Source organism: Panthera uncia, chromosome D2, assembly GCF_023721935.1.
Source record: "Panthera uncia isolate 11264 chromosome D2, Puncia_PCG_1.0, whole genome shotgun sequence".
In the NCBI taxonomy this organism is placed as follows: Eukaryota; Metazoa; Chordata; class Mammalia; order Carnivora; family Felidae; genus Panthera; species Panthera uncia.
In genome coordinates, this window is record NC_064818.1 from 52,447,139 (window position 1) to 52,472,393 (window position 25,255).

Below are 25,255 nucleotides of genomic sequence, written 5' to 3' on the forward strand. Positions count from 1 at the left end.
TTTGTCTTTCTCTCTCTTATTTCAGTAAGTATTATCATACCCGCAAAATCCATCCATGTTGTTACAAATGGCAGGATTTCCTTAATTTTTATGGCTGAGTAGTATTCCATGATGTGTGTGTGTGTGTGTGTGTGTATATATATATATATACACACACACACACACACATATACATATATATACATATACATATGTATATATACGTATATGTATACATATACATACATATGTATATATACGTATATATACATGTATATATACACATATGTATATATGTATATGTGCACATGTGTATATATACGTGTATATACACACATATGTATATATGTATATATACACACATGTGTATATATGTATATATACACACATATGTATATATGTATATATACACACATGTGTATATACACACACATATATACATATACACATATATGTATATATGTGTGTGTATATATATATATAATGTTTTCCTTATCCATTCATCCTTCATCCTTCAATGGACTGGACGTTTAGGTTGTTTCCGTATCTTGGCTATTGTAAATAATGGCGCAGTGAACATTGGGGTACATATATCCTTTTGAATTAATGTTTTTATTTTCTTCAGATAAATACCCAGAAATAGTATAGCTGGATCATATGGTATTTCTATCTTTAATTTTTTGAGGAAGTTCCGTACTGTTTTCCACAGTGGCTGCACCAGCTTTCTCCCACTAACAGTGCACGAGTGTTCCCTTTCTCCACTGTTTACTCTCCCACTGCTGTTATTTCTTGTCTTTTTGATACTAGCCTTTCTGACAGGCGTGAAGTGGTATCTCGCTGTGGTTTGGGTTGCATTTCCGTGGTGATTACTGACATCGCTCATCTCATGTGCTTGTTGGCCATCTATAGATCTTCTTTGGAAAAATGTCTGCTTCAATCTTCTGCCCATTTGTTAATGAAATTGGTTGTTTAGCTTTTGAGTTATTTGAGTTCTATATACACTTTAGATATAACACATTTAGATATTTGGATAAAAGATTTGCAAATATTTCCTCCTATTCAGTAGGTTGCCTTTTCTTTTTATTGATGGCTTCCTTTGCTATGCAGAAGCACTTCAGTTTGATGTAGTCCCACTTGTTTACTTCTCCTTTTGTTGCCTTTAATGTTGGAGTCAGACCCAGGAATTCAGGGCCACTAACGTCAGGAAGCTCACTGCCTTTGTTTTCTTTTAAGAGTTGTGTATTTTCAGGTCTTACATTCAAGTCTTTAATCCATTTCAAGTTAATTCTTTGTGTATGGTGTAAGACAGTGGTCTAGTTTCATTCTTTTGCATGTGGCCATCCAGTTTTCCCAACACCATTTATTGAAGAGATGATCCTTTCCCTATTGTGTATTCTTGGCTCCTTTGTCATAAGTTAAAGGGCCGTATATATGTGGGTTTATTTCTGGGCTCTCTATTCTGTTCCATTGATCTATGTGTCTATTTTTATGCCAGTACCATATTGTTTTGATTACTATACTTTGTAGTAGAGTTTAAAATCAAGGAGACTTGTATAACCTCTATACTTGCTGTAACTTTCCTCATGGCTTTCTATACATTTGTCTACCTTATTGTCCTTAGTGCCTCTGTGGTATTATTCCATTGTGTAGATATATTGTCATTTATTTAATCACTACCTCACTGGTAGAACATTTAGGTTGCTTCCTGGATTGTGGTGGTGGTGGTGATGGTGGTGGTTTTGGAGTTTTTGGGTTTTGTTTTGTTATTTAAAAACAAAACAAAGCAAAACAACGCTAGAGTGAACACCCTTGGGCATACATTGTGCCTTTGTGCAAATGTATCCACAGAATAGATGAGGTACATAGGCAAGGACTTTCAGGCTTTTGATTTAAATTGGTGTGGCCACAGTCATCTTAAAACTCAATAGCTCTCATTTTGTTTCAAGGTTGTAGACTAACTCACGAGGAAAAGGCAAGATGTACTCCGATGTGTTATGTGTTATGATTGCCTATGGGGATGTTGTTCAGGTTTTATCTTTCTAAAATATTTAAAGTTTTCTGCACTAATCTGAGGCTAATCTTTTGGGGGGTTTAGGTTCCTGTGAAGGAATGCGACAGGCCTGGGAGGAATCTTCTTCCCCCCTCAACCCAACCACATCCCTCAGCGCTATCATTAGAACTCCCAAATGTTACCATATCTCCTCGCTGAATGAAAATGCCGCCAAACGTCTGTGTCGCAGGTATTCTCAGAAACTGATCCAGCACACCGCCTGTCAGCTGCTGAGGACTTACCCGGCTGCCACTCGCATCGACTCCTCCAACCCCAATCCCCTCATGTTCTGGCTCCATGGGATACAGCTCGTGGCGCTCAACTACCAGACAGATGGTAATGGGCCCGCTTCACCCAGAAGGGTGCCTCCCCACCTCTCTCCTCTGCCTCTTATATTTCAGTAAATATAGTTCAGCAAACAAGATTGTTTGAAGGGGCAGGACTCCAGACTGGGGCACACCAGATGTGAGGGTTAAAGTACAGATGACCAAAAACAGAAGTGAATTTGATATGGAATTGTGCCCTTGATGTTTCGATTAAGACGATAGATAAAGGGGCCCCCAGGTGGCTGAGTCGGTTAAGTGTCTGACCCTTGATTTCAGCTCTGGTCATGATCTCACAGTTTGTGAGTTCAAGCCCTGAGTCAGGCCCTGCACTGACAGCGTGGAGCCTGCTTGGGATTCTCTCTCCCCTTCCTCTCTGCCCCTCTCCCATTCATATTCTCTCTCTCTCTCTCTCTCTCTCTCTCTCTCTCTCTCAAAAAAAAAAGACAATAAAGACCATGAGGGGACCCCTAAAGGTCTTCTGTTCCTGCCTCCTTCTTTTCAATTTTTTTAAGTTTATTTATTTTGAGAGAGGCAGAGACAGCATGAGTCGGGGAGGGGCAGAGAGAGAGGAAGAGAGAGAATCCCAAGGAGGCTCCACACTGTCATTGCAGAGCCTGACATGGGGCTCGAACTCATGAAACCCTGAGATCATGACCTGAGCCAAAACCCAGAGCTGGACGCTTAACTTTCTGAGCCACCCAGGTGCCCCCCTGCTGCCTTTTTAAAGTACTTTTTAAACTTATGACTCCTTTTGACAGCACTCTGTCCAGTTTGCTTTTAAAGGTGTTTGGGGGCAGAGATTTCCTAACATGGCTTAGTAAGTTCTCTTGCTAAGCTCTTGTTCTTGCAGTCAAAAAGTAGTGTTGCTCCAAACACTTTGCAAGTTAGAAGCATTTTAGCTTCTTCTCTTCCCTTTGAGACTGAAATAAATAATGTTCAGTGCCCTAGGCGTAGCTACCACGGGGAAAACAAGTACGTGAACCACCTGAACAGAGAACGTAGTGTGTGTGTTTCTCCACTGTGGATGGGACTCCTAACAGAGTAACTGAGGAGTAAACTCCAGGTAGCAGCTGCCGTTTATGGCATGCTCACTGTGTACCAGGCACCGTGCTGCATTCTTGACCCCTATTCTCTCATTTAATCCCTGCCACAACCCTAAGAGGTGGGTCCCTTTATGATGTCCATTTCTCAGATGAGCAAACCAAGGCACAGAGCAGTTACTTTGCTCAAGGTTACAGAATGACTAATAATAATAGATACAAGGACTCTGGGAGTTCAGAGGGTAAAGTGTTTTGTCTCCACTTGGTTATGGGGGAAAGAAGGGAGCTGCAGAAGACGAAGAAAAAATAGAGGAAGAATGTTTCCTAGAAGCTCACTGGAAAACCAGTCTCTCCTTCGAATAGTCAAGCAACATTCTCGTTCCTCTCACGAGCACTGAATCAGATCCCAGCTAGCTGTGCTGACCCATCAACCAAAGCATAGCCCTGTCTTCAGCCAAGGTTAAACCCCAGCCTTCGCCCTGGGATCACCTAGCAACCTTGCACAGGTGCCAACAGTGTCTACTTGTGGCTGACCCCGCAGATGTATGGTCAGAGACATCAGTCATATTTTTGTACCCTTTAATATTTGTTTCTTTCAATTGATATTAAGTAAGTCGGCACAAGTGAAGTACCATACCAAACGCAGTGCTTGGCACGTAGAAAACATTCCACGAACATTAACCATCGTAAGTGTTTTTTGATAAGTTATGAAAACAGTATGATTTGGACTCACAAGTGGAAATAATAATGAAATATCTTCAGAGTTGTAAAAATTTCTCTTCGATCTGTCCCAAGTGGCTTGTGGGTTCACATCTCTGGCCCTGTCCTTAGCCCTGTGTCCACTGGTCCCCTCGGTTGTTATAACACTGAAATATTTAAGTAAACTGAAATAACTAGCAAAGTGGTTTTCTCAAGGAAATGAAAACGCATTTGGTTTGGGATGTGTCCTTCTTCCTGAAGCGCCAAGGCTGCCGCAGACATCCTGGCTCCACGGATGGCAAAGGGAGCCATGGCTGAGGGGGACCCGGGAATTGCCCCTCCTTGACCCACCTCGCGCTCTGAAACACACACTGAGGCTGCTGGTGGGCCTCCACTCACCCCTGCAGGCTTTTCCTCTCTCCCACATCAGTGCCATCACCCTCATTGACTGAGAGGGATGATGGGGTTACACAGATTCAGGCACACTGTTTCACTTAATGGATACAGGAGTTTTTAAAATTATAGCTCTAGATGAAGTTCTGAGACCAGCCCTAGGGGGCAGTGGGAGAAGTAGATTGGAGGCCCCGCCTTTATTCTAACAAAGCAGCTCCACGTGGATCTGTTTTACATATGGGATCACCAAGTGAGATTTTAGTTAAGAAAAAGTGCTTTAAAGTTTGGGAAAGCAGGCTGCCTGGCTGGCTCAGTCGGTGTGTGACTTGATCTTGGGGTTGTGAGTGTGAGCCCCACGTTGGGTGTGGAGCCTACTTAAAACAAAACAAAAAGGAGAATACAAGTTTTGAAAAGCTACAAGGATAGACACGTTGCTAATGGAATCAGACTTCAAACCCAAATGGGTGTCGACATCATGATATAATTTAATATTTTAATTTATTGAGCACCTTCTATGTGCCAGATGCTGGGGTAGGGACCTTTACACATTATCTCATTTTTTTTTTAATTTTTTTTTTTTAACGTTTATTTATTTTTGAGACAGAGAGAGACAGAGCATGAACGGGGGAGGGGCAGAGAGAGAGGGAGACACAGAATCGGAAGCAGGCTCCAGGCTCTGGGCCATCAGCCCAGAGCCCGACGCAGGGCTCGAACTCACGGACCGTGAGATGGTGACCTGAGTTGAAGTCGGACGCTTAACCGACTGAGCCACACAGGCGCCCCAACACATTATCTCATTTAAAAAATTTTTTCTTAATGTTTTATTTATTTTTGAGAGAGAGGGAGAGTACGAGTGGGGGAGGGGCAGATAGAAAGGGAGACACAGAATCCCAAACAGGCTCCAGACTCTGAGCTATCAGCACAGAGCCCAACGCGGGGCTCAAACTCATGAACCACTAGATCATGACCTGAGCCGAAGTTGGACACTTAACCATCTGAGCCACCCAGGTGCCCCTTGTCTCATTTATCTTTATGACACCCCCGTGAGGTATACGTTATATGGCTCCAGCAGTTAAGACTGGGTAGTTAAGATAATATACATTATGCTGTTTGGTAGTTAAGATGGGTCAGGCTGTCTGAGTTTGAACACTAGCATTCACCACTTTCTAGCCATGTGCCTTGGGTTTTGTCGTATCTTATGCCTCAGTTTCCTCATCTCTAAAAATGAAAATACTAAAATAAGGCAATAAGCCACCTCATGGGTTATGGAGGCACTGGTGCACCCAAAGTGCTTAGAACAGGTGCTAGCTCTAATTTTGTTAGTCATATTTATCCATTTCACATTTACCAACTGCGTGGGCTAGTTTGCTTCCCTCTGTAGCCTTAGTGAATTAATCACACGGGGACTGGATGGGCCTGACAGGAGGGGTCCAGTGTGCTAATTTTGTAGATAAGCAGGCTGAGGCCCCAGGAGCTCTCATGTGTCTAAGACATCTTCCCCCCAGAATTCCTGTACATGACCCTGGCCAGCTCCCCCCGACACAAGTAAAGGCCAACTTCTCATCGCTCCACGGTGCTTACCACACTTTTCCTTGATGTTGGTCCATGTAGCAAAGTTCACTCTGCACATGGGAGGAATCTAGCAGAGGGAACATTTGTCAGGTGTGTCTCATAAACTTTTTGCTCATTTGGGCAACTTTTATGCAGACTTGTGCCATCAGATGAGCATTTGAGTGTGTAGGGATCCGATCATTCACTAAAGACCTGTGCCAAATAAATTTTGGCCACAAAAGACTGTTGTAAAAGTTCCCAGCATTTGTGATTGAGGAGACTGTGGATATGATGTGAATCACATGTGATAATGGTTTGTTTCCTATTGAACCACCATTTTTAAAAAAGAGGTAGAGGGGCACCTGGGTGGCTCAGTCGGGTAAGCATCTGACTTCAGCTCAGGTCATGATCTCATGGTTCATAGTTCGAACCCTACATTGGGCTCTGTGCTGACAGTTCAGAACCTGGAGCCTGCTTGGGATTCCGTGTCTCTCTCTCTGCCCCTCCCCAACTCGTGCTCTGTTTCTCTGTCTCTCAAAAATAAATAAATATAAAAAATTGTTTTAATTGAAAAAAAGAGGTAGAGGCATAGCAATTTATGGGTTGAAATAGAAATTTCAAAGACAAGGTATGTTTTTCTGGCTATTCTCCTAGCCTTTCTTGTATTATTAAGATTTTATCTTATATTTGAAAAAGCAAGAATTGTTCACACAATTGTCTGCATGGCTTAGCATTGGGGATAAGACAATCCTTTTTTTTTTTTTTTCTAAACTTCAGTATAAAATGAGGTGTTCAAAGATTTTTCTGGATGGATGTTGTGAATTTTTATTTATAAGAGTTTTTAGGTGGCAGAACATGGGATGGAGCATGAGCTCCATGAAGACAGATTTCAAGTCTTGTTAGCAGCTATATCCTGGATGCATAACACTACCTGGCACAGAGTAGGTACTCAGTCAGTCTATGCAATGAATGGATGGCTATCTCTTCTTCATACTTCAGCTTAGGGGAAATTGATGCAGATTTCTTTTGAACTTTAAAGTAAATGTATAGGATGACACATGAGCCAAACAATATTGACTTTATTTTGCAGATCTCCCTTTACATTTAAATGCTGCCATGTTTGAAGCCAACGGTGGGTGTGGTTATGTTTTGAAACCCCCAGTTCTGTGGGACAAGAACTGTCCCATGTATCAGAAGTTCTCTCCCTTAGAAAGAGATCTGGACAACATGGAGCCTGCCATCTACTCCTTAACTGTAAGTATGGCCCCAGTTGTCAGAATCTAGTAAGGTCTGTAAGCCTTCATGAATATGAACTGGTTTGGAATTCAAGGCATTACAAAGGTCTCGTATCACCATTTTGTTCATGCAGACTTAGTTCCCCAAAGCATTTTTTCATCCTCTCAGGAAGCAGTGGCTATGGTTTATATACGCTGTCACCAGGCCCTCTATTTGCCAAAGTCAGTAGGTGGAGTTATGAGGTCCCTGCTTCACCTGCAAACTGATGATAGGAATTCTGTCCTCCAGGCCCCGGGAATCATAACTGTGCATGGATCCCATAAAAGTTGAGCTCCTGGTTAGAGCAGGTCATCTTACACTCTGACAAGTTCTCATAAGATCAGACAGGCATCAATATATGAAGCAACTACATATCTTTCCTCCTTACAGCTTAACCTTTATCACTCCTGGGCTTCTCCTTACTCCTTTACTCCTTTAACTACCTAATTGTCAGAACTCCACAGGCTGCCCCTAACAACTCAGCCCCAGTAGCTCATCACCCAACCTTATTCCCTGTTCTTTCACTCCCACTCAGCTGATAGAGAGACCACCACTGGATGGTGATAGGAAAGACAGAAAGGGAGAAAGTTACCTCTTCTCTCCATTATCATATTTGGTCTGACTTGCTGCAAACAAAGAATGCCAAACAGCCTCTGGTCATGACACCTCAGAGCCCTGGGAGAGCCAACTCACAGACCTTCCACCTCCCACACGGTTTTTCTCTCTCCTGAAGACTAGGGCAGCGGCCCCTTTCTGTTTGACCATTTCAGCTGGACTCGAGTATAATTCCATCTACTTACGGAAGGCTATGGATTAATTTTTAACAACATTCCCTGTGACTTGGTCCAAAACAAACTGTTGAAGAAAAAGATTTGAGGTATATCAAATATATACACCTAAAACGTTTTGAACAGAATGTTAGCAACCATTTCTCAGATTGTGTACGGTTTCCTTTCCTCCTGCCTCCTTGAGAAACTTCATCATCTTAACGGCTTGGTTTTTGAAGATCTTTGAACATTTTTACAGTTGAAAGGTTATCGTCAGGTGAATGCTGTTGACAAAATAGCCTTTCACATGACTCCAGTCATGTGATTACCTGATTACAATCACTTTTTTTTTCTTTTTAGCAACTTTGTTAACCATGTACCCCTTCCATTCCAGAATGTTCTTTGTCTTTCTTGGTGGAGGGAAGCAGTAAGGTACAGAGGTTGCTTTGTTTCTTTCGTGTCTTCAGTGACTTTGATCCTTTTTTCCTTGCCTCAGATTGTCTCTGGTCAAAACGTGTGCCCGAGTAGCAGCACAGGAAGCCCGTGTATCGAAGTCGATGTGCTGGGCATGCCCCTGGACAGCTGCCATTTCCGCACAAAGCCCATCCACCGGAACACTCTGAACCCCATGTGGAATGAACAGTTTCTCTTCCGGGTTCACTTTGAAGATCTCGTATTTCTTCGTTTTGCCGTTGTGGAAAACAACAGCTCAGCTGTAACTGCTCAGAGAATCATCCCACTCAAGGCTTTAAAACGAGGTAGAACAAAATTCTCAAAATGCTAATAATTATAATAGCTAAGTGATGGATGCCCTGGGGTTCATGATGTTCTTCTCTCTCCTTGTGTGTATGTTTGGAATTTCCATAGTACAAAGTTAAAATAAGAGGCATAAAGGGGGCGCCTGGGTGGCTCAGTCAGTTAAGCGTCCGGCTCTGGCTCAGGTCATGATCTCACAGTACATGAGTTCAAGCCCCGCATTGGGCTCTGTGCTGACAGCTCAGAACCTGGAGCCTGCTTCAGAATCTGTCTCCCTCTCTCTCTACCCCTCCCCCACATTGCACTCTGTTCTCTCTCTCTCTCAAAAATAAATAAACATTAAAAATAATAAGAGGCATGAAGAAATGATACATATTTGAACACTGTTTGATCACATCTCAAAAGAGATTTTTACATTATCCTAAAATCAGAGGTGTTGACAACATCCCATGGAGTGTGTCCTCTCCCTCTGCTGGTGTGGGGAGGAGTGGCTGTGCTCCTATTCCTGCACACCCCTTCCCAGTAGCAGCCGCTGCACCCCTGGCGTGTTTAAAGCAAGGACTGACGTTAGGAGAGGGGCCCGGGGTTGGGAGGTGCTGCCTAGCTGGCTCAGTCAGTGACTGGCTCAGCATGTGACTCTTGATCTCAGGATCTTGAGTTCAAACCCCACATTGGGTGTAGAGCTTACTTTTAAAAAATTTAAAAGTGAAGCACCTGGGTGTCTCAGTTGGTTAAGTTGGTTGATTTTGGCTCACTGTTTGTGGGTTCGAGCCTCACGTTGGTTTCCATGCTGACAGTGCAGAGCCTGCTTGGAATATTCTCTCTCTCTTTGTCTCACTCTCAAAATAAATAAACTTAAAAAAATTTTTTTTAATAAAAAAAAGGAAAAGAAAGAAAGGAGCCTGAGAGAAGGAGGGCTGGGATGCTCTCATGGCACGTCCAGGGTTGGAAGCTGGAGGTGGGTGTTGGGGGCAGAGCAGGGCAGATGGAGAATCCTGAGTAAAGGCCAGAGCTGTTGGCCTGATGTGGTTCAGCTTTGCCAAAGCACTTGTGGAACTTCAGCTTGTTGTCCAGTGGGCATGGCTGCACCTTGCTCCTCCAACACTGATGCGTGTCAGGGTCTCCTGGGACTCGTGGTAGTGAAATGCAGATTCTGATGCGGTGGGTCTGGGGGTGCGGGGGCTTGAGAGTCTGCATTTCTAACAAGCTCCCAGGCATGCTGACCCTACTGGCCTACTTTGAGTACCAAGGTGCTAGCGCCTTCTTCCACCACCACACTCAAAGCACCGAACTCTGACTTCCACGAACACATTACAGTCTCCTGCATTTTGTTCTCTTCCTGTTTTTCTTCTCCACTGTGCAAGTAGCACATGGCCACTGCCCTAGTCAGCTCGGGTTGCTGAAACAAAACACTGCAGACTGGAGGCTTAAACGGCAGGCATTTATTTTCTCAGAGTTCTGGAGATGGAGGTGATGGCAGGGTTGGTTTCTCCCAAGGCCCCTCTCCTTGGCTGGCAGACAGCCACCTTCTCACTGTGTCCTCACGTGGTTGTCCCTGAGACTGTGTGCAGGCACCTGGTGTCTCTTTTCTTATAAGGACACTGGTCATATTGGCTTAGGGCTCACCCTACTCACCCATTATGACTTCATTGAAGGCCCTAACCCTCTTTAAAAGACCCATCTCCAGGGATGCCTGGGTGGCTCAATCAGTTGAGTGTCCAACTCTTGATTTCACCTCAGACCATGATCCCAGGGTCGTGGGATCAAGTCCCAAATCGGACTCTGTGCTGACAGCAAGGAACCTGCTTGAGATTCTCTCTGTCTCTCTCTGCCTGCCCCTCCCCCACTCACACTGTCTCTCTCTCTCTCTCTCTCTCTCTCTCTCTCTCTCTCTCAAAATAAATAATTTTTTTTTAAAAGCCCCATCTTCAGATACAGGCACATTCCAAAGTACTGAGAGTTAGAGCTTCAACATGAGAATTTGGAGAGGACACAATTCAGTTCATAACAGTTATTACAGAACTATGAGAAAGCACAGAGAAGCAAAAACGTTTCTTTTGAATTACCCATTTTCCATCTCTCCAAAATAATCACTTTTGGTATATTTCTTTTGTAGGCTTTATTTCTCTGCCCATGTATTTACATATTATATGTAATAGACATATAACATAATATATATTTTTAATAAATAGGCTTTCTACTAATCTTAGTGTCTTGCATCTCACTGGTTTTCATTCCTAATGTATGTAGCAAGCAGCTTTTTTTTTTTTAATTTTTTTTGATGTTTATTTATTTTGGAGCGGGGAGGGCAGAGAGAGTGGGGGGACACAGAATCCAAAGCAGGCTCCAGGCTCTGAGCTGTCAGCACAGAGCCCAACACAGGACTCAAACCCACAGACCGTGAGATCATGACCTGAGCCGAAGTCGGATGCTTAACCGATTGAGCCACTCAGGTGCCCCTGTAGTGAGCAACTTTTCTGTTGGTAGCTGTGCATCTTCATTAGCACTTTCACTGGCTGCACGTTATTCCACGTTACATTCGTACAAACAGTCACGCCATAACTTACTTTCCCAACTCCGTATTGTTAGAATACTGCATTGTCACTAAGAGGGAATATTTGTAAAACAGTGACTGTACATGATATCAAAATGATCAGATTTTCCTACTGTATTTTGTTTGAGTTTAAGATATTCTGCTTGAGTCTAAGTTAAAAATAGCACCTGAACAAGTTAGTTACCATAAGGTGACCCAAAACTGTCCCCAGGAGCAGCAGTCTCGATGAAAAGGTGTCTGTCTGCTGGTTGCATGCCCACTGCCACTCCCTGCCCATCGGAAGACCTGATTTCCGCCTACCATTTATTGACCTCCCTGGGTTACCTTCTTTGCAGAGCTCTGCAGTGCATGGCTAACAAGCTTTCCCCAATTCTGCATTATTCCAGGATATCGACATCTTCAGCTGCGAAATCTTCACAACGAAGTCTTGGAAATCTCTAGTTTATTCATAAACAGTAGGAGGATGGAAGAAAATTCCTCCAGCAGCACCACGCCGGCCTCTTTGGTAACTAAGTTCTATTTCACTCAGCATATTTGCAGGGATCACTACACTGGGGATAGATAGACTTTCTTGTGGCACAGGAACCTGGTCAGTTAGAGTTATTAATTAGGTAGCAATGGAAATAATGACAACAACAGTAATGGCTGGCACTTGACACTTTCTAAGCACTTTACAACTATACTAATTCAGTTAATTCTGTCAGTAACTTTGTGAAATAGCTACGGTATCCTCTCCATTCCATACAGATGAGGAAGGTCAGAGCTAAGTATATCTAGGTCACACAGCTATAAACCCGTTACAGTAGTGCCAAAGCCCATACTCTTTTTTTTTTATTTAATGTTTACTTTATTATTTTTGAGGGACAGAGTGCAAGCCAGGGAGAGGCAGAGAGAGAGGGGGACAGAGGATCCGAAGCAGGCTCCACGCTGACAGCAGCGAGCCTGATGTGGGGCTCAAACTCACGAGCCGTGAGATCATGACCAGAGCTGAAGTCGGATGCTCAGCTGACTGGCCACCCAGGTGCCCCCAAAGCCCACACTCTTAATGAGTGCATTATAGGCCTGCCAGGGAGATGAACCCAAAATAATAACATGGGGAAAAGACTAATTAAGCAAAGGTTGGGGAGATGCAGAATTGGCCCTCTTGGAAATGGGAAAGGAATGCCACAGAAAGGGTCACTATTACAGAATCTGTCTCTTAACAAGTTCCCTAGGTAAGGTCCATACCATTGAAGTTTGAGGACCACTGGGCCAGTACCCACCCCAGTAATGCAAGGTTGTTTATTTAAACAAGTACCACTGCTTTAATCAACTGGTTGATTCCATTATTTGAGGTTTAGAAATTAACTTAAAATGAGGGGCATCTGGGTGGCTGAGTAGATTAAGCTTCCAACTCTTGGTTTCAGCTCAGGTCATGATCTCACAGTTCATGAGTTTGAGCCTCACATCAGGCTCTGCACTGACAGCACGAAGCCTGCTTGGGATTCTCCCTCTCCCTCTCTTTATCTGCCCCTCCCCCCTCAAAATAAATAAATAAACTTTAAAAAATACTAATAACAGGGGCGCCTGGGTGGCTCAGTCAGTTGAGCGTCCAACTTCAGCTAGGGTCATGATCTCACAGTTCATGGGTTTGGGCCCCGCATTGGGCTATGTGCTGACCGCTCAGAGCCTGGAGCCTGCTTCGGATTCTGTGTCTCCCTCTCTCTCTGCCCCTCCCGCGCTCATGCTCACTCTCTCTCTCTCAAAAAATAAACATTAAAAAAAATTGTTTAATAATAATAACAATAGAAGGGTGTCCATTGATTACCTCTTTACATGTTTAATATAACCTGTTCACCGTTGTGTCAATCTTATACTTCAACATAGTGCTAACAACCTGTGGAAAGGCACCCCGTATGCTCACAAATGGCGCTGGCTCGACCACTGCCATGGCCACCCATAATTCACCCAATTTTCTTCTCTGCTGTTCTTCCCCTCGCCTCATCGGTGTCGTCTCTCTGTCCATCCTGACCTCATTTTCTCAGGTTCTCCTCCTTTTCCCTTCAGTGTGTGGCCAAAGTTGAGAACAACACTTGGCCAAGGTAGAGAGAGGTGTTGCCTCTACTTGTGCAGAGGACTGGGAAGCAGAGACAGGGCTGCCTAGGTATCGAAGGGCAAGAATCAGCTTTCACAAAGGGGAAGCAGAGCTTAGTGCCTGATTCTGGCTCAGTTTGCCTCGATACTTATTAGCACTGAAGATTCCACACATGCCATCGATGAACCATTTTTCCTCACAACACTTCTGACACCAAATGCATTGTGTATTTTCTTACACTGCTTCAACTCTGACAGCAGCTGGGTGTCCTGCCTTTCAATTTAATTCTGACAGGGTCTACCTGGAGTTAGCATCAGGTCCCAGAGTTAAGGGCTCAGTCCTATGGGACTGTCCCCACTTCAGGTGTCAGTGGCAAGTCCCAGGTTGTCACTGGTACTTCTGACTGACCAGCTACAAATTCAGGAGGTTTCCACAAACCCCTCCTCAGGTTCAGGAATTTTGTAGAATGACTCAGAGAACTCAGAAACGTGCTTTACTGTTACCAGCTTATTATAAGGACACAACGCAAGAGAAGTCAGATGGAAGAAATACATAGGGCAAAGGGGGTGTGAGGCCTCCGGCATCTCAATGTGTTCACCAACACAGAAGCTCTCGGAACCCCACCTTTTAGCGGTTTTAATGGAGCTTTATTGAAAAGGCATGATTGAGTATGTCATAGCCCATTGGTGAGTGACTCGACTCTCGGTAACGTCCCCCTCCCTGGAAGCCCCAGGTGGTGCTGAAAGTTCCCACCATCTGATCCCACCTCGGTCTTTCCAATGAGCACCTCCCATCCTGAAGCTGTCTAGGGGCCTCCAGCCATCGGCCATCTCATAACATGCAGGGAACTTTCATCACTGCAGAGGTTCCAAGGGAGATGCGTGCCAGCGACTGTGAACAAAGACCAAATATTTATTTTTTATTGTACCACACCAGGCCATCCCTGGGTCCCAGGCGGCAGCAACACGTATGTGTTCTTTGACCACTGAAGTCATCACTCTCCATTGCTCAAGCCAATAACAGAAGATCATCCTGGACTTCTCCCTCCCTCTCACTGCCCCATTTAAGACTTGATAAGTCTATCTCCTTAGTGGTTTTCAAATCCATTCATCTCTGTCCATCACTACTGCTTTGACCCTCATCCATTCGCACCTGGCTCGTGGCAGTGAGTTTCTAACTGGCCTCTCCCTCTGAGCTTGAACCCCTCTGTCTGTCTGCTTAGCCACATCTAACTAAAACCTAAATCTGATCATGTCACTCCTGTGTTAGAAACCCTTCCTTGGTTCTCCACTGCTTTCAGAGTAAAATTTATACATGGACTGGGCAGAGACTCTGGGAAAACAGTGAGCTTATGAGTCATTTAAAGGGGCAGCCACTACCCTGCTCTCAGCTCCAGCTGCTGGTTGCCATGCAGTGTGGCCTGATCTTCTGGTTTCCAAGAGAGTCAGGACATCTGGATTTGCATAACTGTTGGCAGTGATTTCAACTTCCAAAAAATACAGTGCAGGCTAAACCGTATAATTGAAATGTGCATTTTATAGTATACAAATCATATCTCAATAAAATGCATTAAATAATAGAAACACAGTGTGCAAGCAAAATAAAACAGCCAACTCCTTCCCCAAATAAAAATAAAGTACAAGTTCAACGAAACACTTAGGGCTTCGGGTCACTATTCCGCTCTCAGTGTAGCTCTTCCGGCCAGTTAGGAAGAGGCCTGCATGATTGTGCACCTGCTGGCTTCTCCAGCCACCCCCTCCACACCCCGGTCATGGAGCTTGTGGAGGCTCCCAGAATCCCCTGCTTCAGGCCACCTCCAAGCCTTTGCACACAGGCTGCATCAATATTTGGGGTGTTCTTGTTCCACTCTCCATCTTCTAAGTCACACTGGACTTCCAAGGTTTAGTTCAGATGATACCATTTTCAGGAGGTGCTCTCTGCTTTCCTCCAAACCTGGGATCTGCCCCCTCCTCTGGGTTCCCAAGGAACTTAGCATACTGCTGACAGTTGTCCATTTTCTTTTCTGATTCATTCCACTGGGTGCCCTTGAGGGCAGGGATAAGGTCCTCTTTCTGGGATAATGTCCCAGGGCCAGACATAGTGTCCGATTCACTATCAACTCTCCATAAATGAATTTTGTATTTTGAGTGAATGAATATATCTTAATATATAAAATGCTCAAAAGTTGTGAGTTACACACCTCCCCAGCTCTTCCTAAAACAGAAATACTTTTCATATTATGCTTATCTGTGTGCCTGGGCGGAGAGTGCTCTAAGCCTGGAATAGTCTATCATCTTACCAACCAAAATTCTAACCCAAGGCCCTGAGGAAAGAGGGAACTCAATAGACACTGTTGAAGGTCAGTTCATAAGTAAGGACTAACATACACTTCAGATAATACCAGTCTCCTAATTATGATGGAAAGAGTCACTTTCCATTTATTTTAAATAAATAAATTTTAAATAAATAAATTAGTATTTTGGTGGTATGCTGCTAATATCCTCACTAGACTGTTAAGGAAGATGCACCATCGCCTCTTCAGCGACAAACAGAAGTATCAGGTTGTAAAAGAATGGTCTTCTTTTGCATTTACATGTCCCTCTACAGACTTCTAAGAACTAGTACTTGTGTACTGAATATAGCCTAGAAATAACATGAGAATGAGAATGAGAATGAGAATGAGAATGAGAATGAATGAGAAACCATGTGGTCTTCCTTGACAGATGTTTAATTCAGAAGAAAGAAAATGTTTGCAGGCTCACAGAGTCACGGTGCATGGGGTCCCAGGTCCAGAGCCCTTTACTGTTTTCTCCATAAGTGGAGGCACCAAAGCAAAGCAGCTTCTCCAACAAGTAAGTCCACTGAGGCCATGGTTGGGAGAATCCGTCATCTAATATGTATGGAGGGGTGTGTGTGTGTGTGTGTGTGTGTGTGTGTGTGTGTGTGTGTAAATGCAGGTGTAAGCATACACACACACACAAAAGTCCATGTTGATGATCTGCCTTTTGATTATTTGTGTAATTCAACACTGAGATCCACCATAAGAATGATCTGGGAGGTCATGGTACCATTAGATAAGCTAACCTACAGAGAGAGACAGAACATGAGCAGGGGAGGGTCAGAGAGAGAGGAAGACACAGAATCCAAATCAGGCTCCAGGCTCTGAGCTGCCAGCACAGAGCCTGATGCGGGGCTCAAACTCATAAACCATGAGATCATGACCTGAGCCAATGTCAGTCACTTAACCGACTGAGCCACCCAGGCGCCCCTAGAAAAGAATTTTTAACAAGTCTTCAAACACATAAGAAAACACTAGGCTCAAGATGGATAAGGACCAAAATGAGTGGCTTTCCAATCGTGTATTCTTTCCCTCTAAGGCTAGACACAGGCCCCATCTTTCTTCTTAATGTGGAGCTTACTAATCAGTCAGAATTTGCACACAAGCTGAATGAAGTTTGTCGTCCTAGGAGTTAGATCAAGTTTTTAGAGCATCAGGATGGACGGCGGCCAAGAAGACATTGCTTCAGCCCCTCTAGCCTTAGGCCTTTATCTGGCCTAATTGGGCAGCCCCATTGTCCCCCTTCCCCTGGCACTTGATCTTAACCCTTGAGGTCCTACCCCTCTGGTAGTGCAAAGAGGCCCGCAGGGCCTGACCCAGGAGGATGAGAGCCTGTTACCCCAAAACCTGCAGCAGCATCACTGGCCTTAGTCCCCTCATGTGGTGCCACTTCTGCTCGGGATCGCCCCCAGAGATTCCTGTGGCTTTCTGTAAGCAGGGACACCATCCCACCCCCCACCCCAACCCGGGAGGACGTGTGAGAGTGACAAAGCCAGAAACCAAGCAGCATCCGGAGGGGGCAGCTCCTCAAATGGACAGACAGCCCCATGTGTAACGTCTTTTCTCTTCACACTGGAAGCCCCACCTCGGATTGACACAGTGACCTAATATCCTTGCAGCACCGACTACAGACCAAGTGCTGGGGTGAAGGGAGCTGCATCTTCCTGAGAATCTTCTGTCCTCACCATCCTCGGTTCATTCCACTTTTCCTCCAGGCCAGATGAAGTAGTGCCAAGTGTGGACTCTAGGAGTTGCATCACTGGCGGGGGCGAGGAGAAGGGTGCTTGCCTAATCCAGACCAGATGGTGGCAACCTTCTCTGTCCCCACTTGGAGTGGAATGTGCGGTCACTAACTTATAGGAGTGTGATGGTAACTGGCATTTATTGAGTTCTCGTATGTGCCGGTGTTATGCTTTCTAACCAGTGCCTCAATCATGAAACGAAATGAGGAGGTTGTTACTCTTAACTGTTCCCATTTTATGGATGGGGAAACTGAGTCTCTAAGGGGTTAAATACCTTGTCCAACACCTCACAGCCAATAAGTATCAAAGGCAGACCTCAGACCCAGGTCTGTCTGGCTCCAGAGCCTTGTCCCAGCCACTCTGACCGCCTGGGTAAGTAACCAACAAAGAAAAACAAGCTTGTAGGCACAGTGTCAGGACTTAATTGAAAGGAGAATTCCCAGGAACTTAGATCAGATGAGATTAGAAGACAAGTATTTCTAACATGAGAAAAAGACACGGTGCTGGTAAAAGCTATGCTAGGTTCTTTGCCATTGGTCCTGTGTTACAAGATTACAGAGAGCTAAATTCATGGATTGAGAAGCGTAAAGTCTGTAATTCAGTAGAAGCTCTCATTCCAGCTGTGGGAAAAATAGTTATGCTGTCTGGGGATTATGAATAAATTGTGTCGTTGCCCAGAATGAACATAAACAATCCTTCTTGGACATAAGAGAGTTCTTAGGTCTTCCAAAAAGAATTATTCAACACTGCAGAGTAAGTTTCACTTATAAATTACACATCAGACCTATGTAAACACCATGAGAATAGGTTTCTTTTGTGTGTGAGTGTGTGTGTGTTTTATTCAAGTATAGTTAACATACAGTGTTATATTAGTTTCAGGTTTCTATACAGGACTCAGTGCTCATCAGGATAAGTATAGTCTTTAATCCCTAGTTCCTATTTCACCCATTCCCCACACACCCACCCACCCACCCACCTCCCCTCTGCTAACCATCAGTTTGTTCTCTGTACAAAACTGGCTTATTTTGAATTAAAGTTTTGCCTTTGCTTTTTCTTTAGATTCTGACCATTGAACAAGACACCAAACCTATCATCACAGACTATTTTTTGATGGAAGAAAAATATTTTATATCTAAAGAAAAGAATGAATGCAGGAAACAACCGTTCCAGAGAGTCATTGGTCCAGAGGAAGAGATTATGCAGATTTTAAGCAGCTGGTTTCCAGAGGAAGGATATGTTGGCAGGATTGTCTTAAAAACCCAGCAGGAAGTAAGTGTGTCTCACACCGTAACAACTCAGGGTGTGATTAACCACCTCACCACTGGCCACCTCCCTCGATTCAGAATTTATCATTGCAACCTGATTTATGTTATTCTTCTTTTTTTTTTTATTTTTAAAAAAAAAATTTTTTTTTAACGTTTTTATTCATTTTTGAGACAGAGAGAGACAGAGCATGAATGGGGGGAGGGTCAGAGAGAGGGAGACACAGAATCTGAAACAGGCTCCGGGCTCTGAGCTGTCAGCACAGGGGCCCGATACAGGGCTCGAACTCACGGACCGCGAGATCGTGACCTGAGCCGAAGTCGGCGGTCAACCGACTGAGCCACCCAGGCGCCCCTATGTTATTCTTCTTAAGTAAATGGGGAGAAATGATTTTATTCTTCTGCACCTATTCAGAATGTTATCTCTAAGTTACAGAAATTCAGTCTAAAAACCATCTCTTGTAAAAGAAAGGGAGCAAGAATTCAAAGGATTCCTCATGCTTGTCATCAACTGTGGGTCCAGGCTTTGATTTATATGTGAAAAGGCATTGTCATAAGGGTCACAGGACCGTGTCATGCTAGTCCCGTTGGTATTTTACATTTGGGAATTGGTTGCCTTCTTGTTCGTGCCTGTTAAAGTTTTAGCTAATAAAAAGTTCTGTGTTTTTAGGTAGAGCAGTAGTTCTCTGAAAATATTCTGAAACTTCACACAAAGCAAAGTATTCTCAGCTTTGATCAGAGTTAGTAAGAATTTACGTTATGTTCACTAACATTCCTGTGATCATTCGCATGAAGGAAAATAATATAGCAACTTCCTGTCAGCTCTACATTGATTAGTTCGTTTTCAAGTTTGTGGATGGAGTACTGATTTTTTTTTTTTTTTTGAATAAACTGTTAAGAGCCCACTAACTTACTGCCATTTTTTTAAATGACATAAAGTCACTGCTCCACCATAGATGTTCAGGCCTCATGATATGTCAGTAATGAGGAAGTGGAGTCAATTCAACAATTAGATTAAACAAATATTTATTGAGCACCTAATACATGCCAAGCCCTGTTCTGGGCACATGTAATAGAGCTTGGTTGGTAAAATGCCCATTGGTGACCCATGATGTTGGGACACAGTGGAGATGATAAAGAGCCAGTTTTCAGCGTCATGTGCCACTTTTTCACTCTGCACCGAACGGTGAACATGGCCTGCATCATACTCCACAGACCTCCAACATCTGCTCTGGGAACCACAGCCACTGCCTTTCTTCCTAACCTTGCCTTAGACCATAAAAGGACACTCCAGTTAAGCAAAGAAATGTAATCGTCTCCCCAACCTCCTCTCCCTATAAGACATACACATTGCAAAGGCAGGTAATGAGCAGTTCTGATGATAATAGCTTTATGAGAAAATGTCAGAGGCCTTAGCTGGACTTTTGAAGCCTTCTTCAGTTTCTCTCTAAATTTTTCTGTATTTTTTCTCGTTGACTTGCCTCATTCTTTAGCTACAGGTAAAAAAATGTCCTCTAAGTGATAAGGTCAGCAAGCAAATTTTCAAACCATATATTTGCATAATGATTTACCGTGTTCAAAGTTCTCACTCACTACTTTTTTGAATGATCTCATGAGGTAATGGAAACTATTTCGCACATAGGAAATTGAGGTTCACAGAGGTTAAATCGTGACAAAGTGAGAAGTAGAAAGAACTCAGGTCTGTGGCTTCGAAAGTCAGTGTCCTTGCCCCATCCTGTGCTGCCAGGGCTGGTGATGAGTCAGCCTTCCTGGACCATGGCACCCAGCACTGTGGGGGCAGTGGGAGGCAGTGAGCAAGAGGGAACGTGGGCAGGCTCTTGAGTGTCTTATAGTTAGAAGGGCTGGGGAGGTTAAGAATGCCCATATGCAACTTAAGGTGTATATGAAAACAGGCTATAGAGACCTCAGGAATAAATACTTAACAAGGGCTAGTGGACGAGAAGCATTTTGAACAATAAGGGGAATGAGTTAGAAGGAAAGGCTAACAAACATGTTCTGATGGGGAGAATACAGCAAACTCTCCTGTCTGTGCCTTGGTGAAGAGATTTTTTGAAATGACTGACATGTATCTCCAAAGATAACAAATCACATTTAATGTGTCTCGGGTGACCTGGTACATCGTGGCACACACATATTTACTGACTGAATAAGTGAATTCAGCAAGTATTGAATGCAAGCAGACACTAGTATAGTTGATAGATCTGGGCTATATGTATTTCCATTTATTTCATTCTGTGGAACTAGTAAGATAAATAAGCAATTTTCCCATATATTCAGAGTCCCCAAACTGTTATCCATGACCTCTGATCTCTCCTCCTTGCCTGCCTTTTATAGTTTTCTTGTCTTCTAGGTTCTCAAGCTGTCAGGATCACATCTTCCTGTGGTCAATATGCCTTCCTATGACACCTGCTGGATTTGAAATCAGACAGACCTGGCTCTGCCACAAATTAAATGACCTTGGACAGCTCATTTAACTTCTGTAAACCTCTGTGCCCTAATTTGTAAATCTGTGATTGAAAAAGATTAACATGAGCCTCATGCCAAACATATAGACAATATGTAGAAAAATGCTTAGTAAGCTGTAAAGAACTGTAAGTGAGGACTGTTGTTCTGGTCATAACCTGTGCCTTCTAATGGGGCAGAAAACTTCCTAAAAATAAATAAGTTCTGAGAGAGGCTCTGAGGAGGTCTCTTAAAAGTAATGTTTATTGCATAGTTATTGAGATATTTTATGTGTGCATTAGAACTTTTTTGTTTTCATATTTGCTTGCTTCCTGGTTTTCAAGATACGGATTATAAATTATGTCAGATGAATTACCACCCAACCCCACTCTCAGACTGGTTAAATATATCATGGTCAACACAATGACATATTACACAGCTAAATCTCTAATAATTGACATGAAATGAACACCACAATCTTTTAAGTGGGGAGGAAAAAACAAGCTGCAGAACATTATATGAAGTACAATCTCAGTTTATGTAGTAAAAATGGACAGTAACTCTCCCCTCCCAACACCCCTAATATAACGGATGGGGTCCAAAAACATCAGTCATGAAAATTTTAGGGACCATGATTGTATGATTAATGATATGACTGGGGTGAGCCTGTGGGGCCAGAAGCTCCTGCAACCCAAGTCCTTTCTGGTCCTGGTTGCAGTTTGGCGCCACCTGGTGGCAGTTATCCATTCTGCCTCAGTATCAAAGGGGACAATTCTGGATCCTATGGCTGGCTGGTTGGAACCTCCAGGATAGTTAGTGACAACGATTCTTGGATTTTTCTTGGATTAGTTAGGACCATTTCAGTCATTTCAGTGGCTTGAGATCAGGCTAGGAGAATGCTGGAATCGAAGGACTCTCCTGCTAAATGCTCTCTTCCTGAGATGAGGTTGCCTCTTCCCCTTCAGACCTCCCCCTTGCAGAAGATAACTGTAAGCTAATAGGGCTAAAAAAAAGGGGGGGGCGGGGGAGCCATTTGACAATCATATTCTATCTAAATTCACGTAATTCCAGGGTTTCATAGTATATATATATATTCACATATACAAAAATATACGTGTACATTCACAGCACATGTTTAGAAGCATATATAACCTAACAACAGTGGTTTTTTTGTAGGGAATGAGATGAGACACAGAAGGGAAAAAGTTGATAATGGGGAAAGCTTGGCTTTTTATTGATCTATTTCTATACTGTTTGAAAATTTTTAATGATACATATGCCTATAGATATATCTAAATATATATTTTATATATATAGCTCCATGTGTAAAATTTGCTAAAAGCCAATTAACCTGATGACCAATTCTCATAACTATTGAGAATTTTGTCAACATTCGTTTCAGTGTGACCTACCTCCAGCCATTGGTTCCGCCTTTCCGCTGTAGTTCCTGTTCTTCCAGCCTGGCTGAATGCCAGTTTGCACATTTCATTGTTCAGATCTCCAGCATTTCTTAAATGCTCAAGGCCTGTGTAGGGCATGAACGGGCTTTCTCCTAAATGTAATTTACTGTGTTCTTACTTGACTTTTAATATTTGGCAAAATGGTGTATTGTCCTTTTCCAAATTTGTCTACAGTTGACTGGGACTCAAAATCCACTGGCAGTAGGAGCAGATCTATTGGCTTATTTTGAGCCAGGTCCTTATTAGTCTGTCAATATCAGCAGAAATACCCACATTACTTTCTTCCTCTCAGAAGATACGTGTATCCTTTAGAATAGTTTATGAAATATTAACTAGTGTATGAAATATAAAGCTAAGATATAGTTTCCACATTGCCAAGATATAGCTCACATTTTTGCTAGGTTTTTCTTTTTCACTCTACATCATCTTACCATTTACTCACACTTTTCATCTCTTTAAACACAGAACCTAGAAGAGAAAAGCATTGTTCACGATGACAAAGAGGTGACCTTGAGCTCAGAGGAGGAGAGTTTCTTTGTTCAAGTGCACGATGTTTCTCCAGAGCAACCTCGAACGGTCATCAAAGCACCCCGTGTCAGCACCGCACAGGACGTCATTCAGCAGGTGAAACCCTCTCCCTTGCTTGCCTCAGCTCCTCAGTGTAAATCACTAGGACAAATCTGATGTCAGCCCATTTTATGAGTGAAGTTCTAGAACAATGGGGATCTGAAGAGGGAGAGTGTGCCTCTTACAGTTGGAAAATACTAGTTCATTCCTTCAGCAGACACTCACCTAGTATCTACCATGAGTCTGGCTCTCTGTGAAGTGTTGATAACAGACTGAGGTAGGAACTCCACAGAGTAGTAATTTTATTGCCCCAGACATGCCTAAGCCAATCCTAAAGACTGTCTCTCAAAGATCCTACAGAAGACATGCTGGAGGCCTTCTCTGGCCCTTTCCCTCCTCTAAGTCATACTTCTTGGTGCACATGGTTTCAGAGAACTATACTTCCTTCCTTCAAGCTTTGTAATGGTTTGTGTTTATTAAACACCCATTTGAGAAGTGGTATAGCATAATGGTTAACAGCACAGAAGACTCTAGATCAAATTACTCCAGGTTCAAACCCCAGCTCTACTTTTTAAAAAATTTTTTAAACTTATTAATTTTTAAAATTTACATCCAAATTAGTTAACATATAGCGCAGTAATGATTTCAGGAGAATTTAGTGACTCATCGCTTACATATAACACCCAGTGCTTATCCCTACAAGTGTTCTCCTTAATGCCTCTTGCCCAATTAGCCCATTCCCCCACCCACAACCCTTCCAGTAACCCTTGGTTTGTTCTCCATATTTACGAGTCTCTTACGTTTTGTCCCCCTCCTTGTTTTTATATGATTTTTGCTTCCCTTCCCTTATGTTCATCTGTTTTGTCTCTTGAAGTCCTCATGAGTGAAGTCATGTATCTGCCTTTCTCTAATTTCGCTGAGCATAATATCCTCTAGTTCCATCCATGTTGTTGCAAATGGCAAGATTTCATTCTTTTTGATTGCCAGGTAATATTCCATACAAGTATTCCATTGTATACACACACACACACCACAACACAACACACACATACACACACACACACACACACACACACCCCACATCTTCTTTATCCATTCATTCATCAATGGACATTTGGGCTCTTTCTGTATTTTCGCTATTGTTGATAGTGCTGCTCTACACATTGGGGTGTATGTGCCCCTGTGAAACAGCACTCTGGTATCCTTTGGATAAATACCCGGTAATGCAGTTGACCCCAGCTCTAGTTCTTAGTGCCTCAGCTACAGTAGTGTGCTGGTAAACTGGCTCTCTTAAGGAAAAACAAAAAAGCTCCAACTGATTGTTTGTGTTTGCCAGTTTCTGTTGTGTGGCTGCTCCCACCATGTCTGATTTCACTGGCCCGTTCCAGTTGGCTCCAGCACACTGTTTACCGTGTGCTAAGTTCCTACATAGATAACGTGGAGATAGTATAATAGTACTTTCCACCCAGAGTTGTTGTGATAGTGAAGTCAGTAAGTATCGGTAACGTGTATAATGCTCAGCACATGGCAAACACTATAGTGTTATTTGCTATTGTTGCATGATTATGTGGTTAATATTTGCCTCCTTAATAGAGTTTGAACTCCAAGAAAGCCCAGACATATGGGCGTTTTTTTTGTTCATCTTTATCTCTCCAAAGGATAGTACTGTATCTGGGACACAGGAAGCCTTCACTAAACATTTGATGACTAAATAAACATGTAAGCGAAAGATGATCTCATACTAAATGAGAAGTGAGGCCAGGTAAATAACTAAAATGCCTTCAACATCCAAGACACTGAGATGAAGAAGCAGCCTGGTGGGACAGAAAGCCTCCTGAAGGTCAAGATTCTGTCTCTCATTGTCTGTGTGACCTTCATGTCTATGAGCTTTGGTGCATGTAGAAAATCCAGTGAAAGTCCTTATTCTACCACTTATTAGTTGTGCATCCTTTGGAATCT

At 43.2% G+C, this 25,255-nt stretch overlaps 2 protein-coding genes across 3 annotated transcripts in view; one reads left to right on the plus strand and one right to left on the minus strand.

Moving 5' to 3' along the window:
• PLCE1 (phospholipase C epsilon 1) overlaps window positions 1-25,255 on the plus strand; it is a 321,900-nt gene that overhangs the window by 288,289 nt on the left and 8,356 nt on the right. The window contains exons 24-30 of one of the 2 annotated variants that reach the window (XM_049646407.1): window positions 2,075-2,365; window positions 7,129-7,292; window positions 8,577-8,838; window positions 11,777-11,895; window positions 16,188-16,316; window positions 18,604-18,813; window positions 23,195-23,353. In XM_049646407.1, coding sequence (XP_049502364.1) covers window positions 2,075-2,365; window positions 7,129-7,292; window positions 8,577-8,838; window positions 11,777-11,895; window positions 16,188-16,316; window positions 18,604-18,813; window positions 23,195-23,353 — 1,334 coding nt within the window. Of the gene's footprint in view, window positions 1-2,074; window positions 2,366-7,128; window positions 7,293-8,576; window positions 8,839-11,776; window positions 11,896-16,187; window positions 16,317-18,603; window positions 18,814-21,177; window positions 21,633-23,194; window positions 23,354-25,255 lie in introns of those variants that run through there. The other variant, XM_049646408.1, reaches the window with a different exon arrangement.
• NOC3L (NOC3 like DNA replication regulator) overlaps window positions 14,034-25,255 on the minus strand; it is a 52,145-nt gene continuing 40,923 nt past the window's right edge. The window contains exon 22 of the mRNA XM_049646420.1: window positions 14,034-14,355. Coding sequence (XP_049502377.1) covers window positions 14,319-14,355 — 37 coding nt within the window. The 3' untranslated portion in view covers window positions 14,034-14,318. The remainder of the gene's footprint in view (window positions 14,356-25,255) is intronic.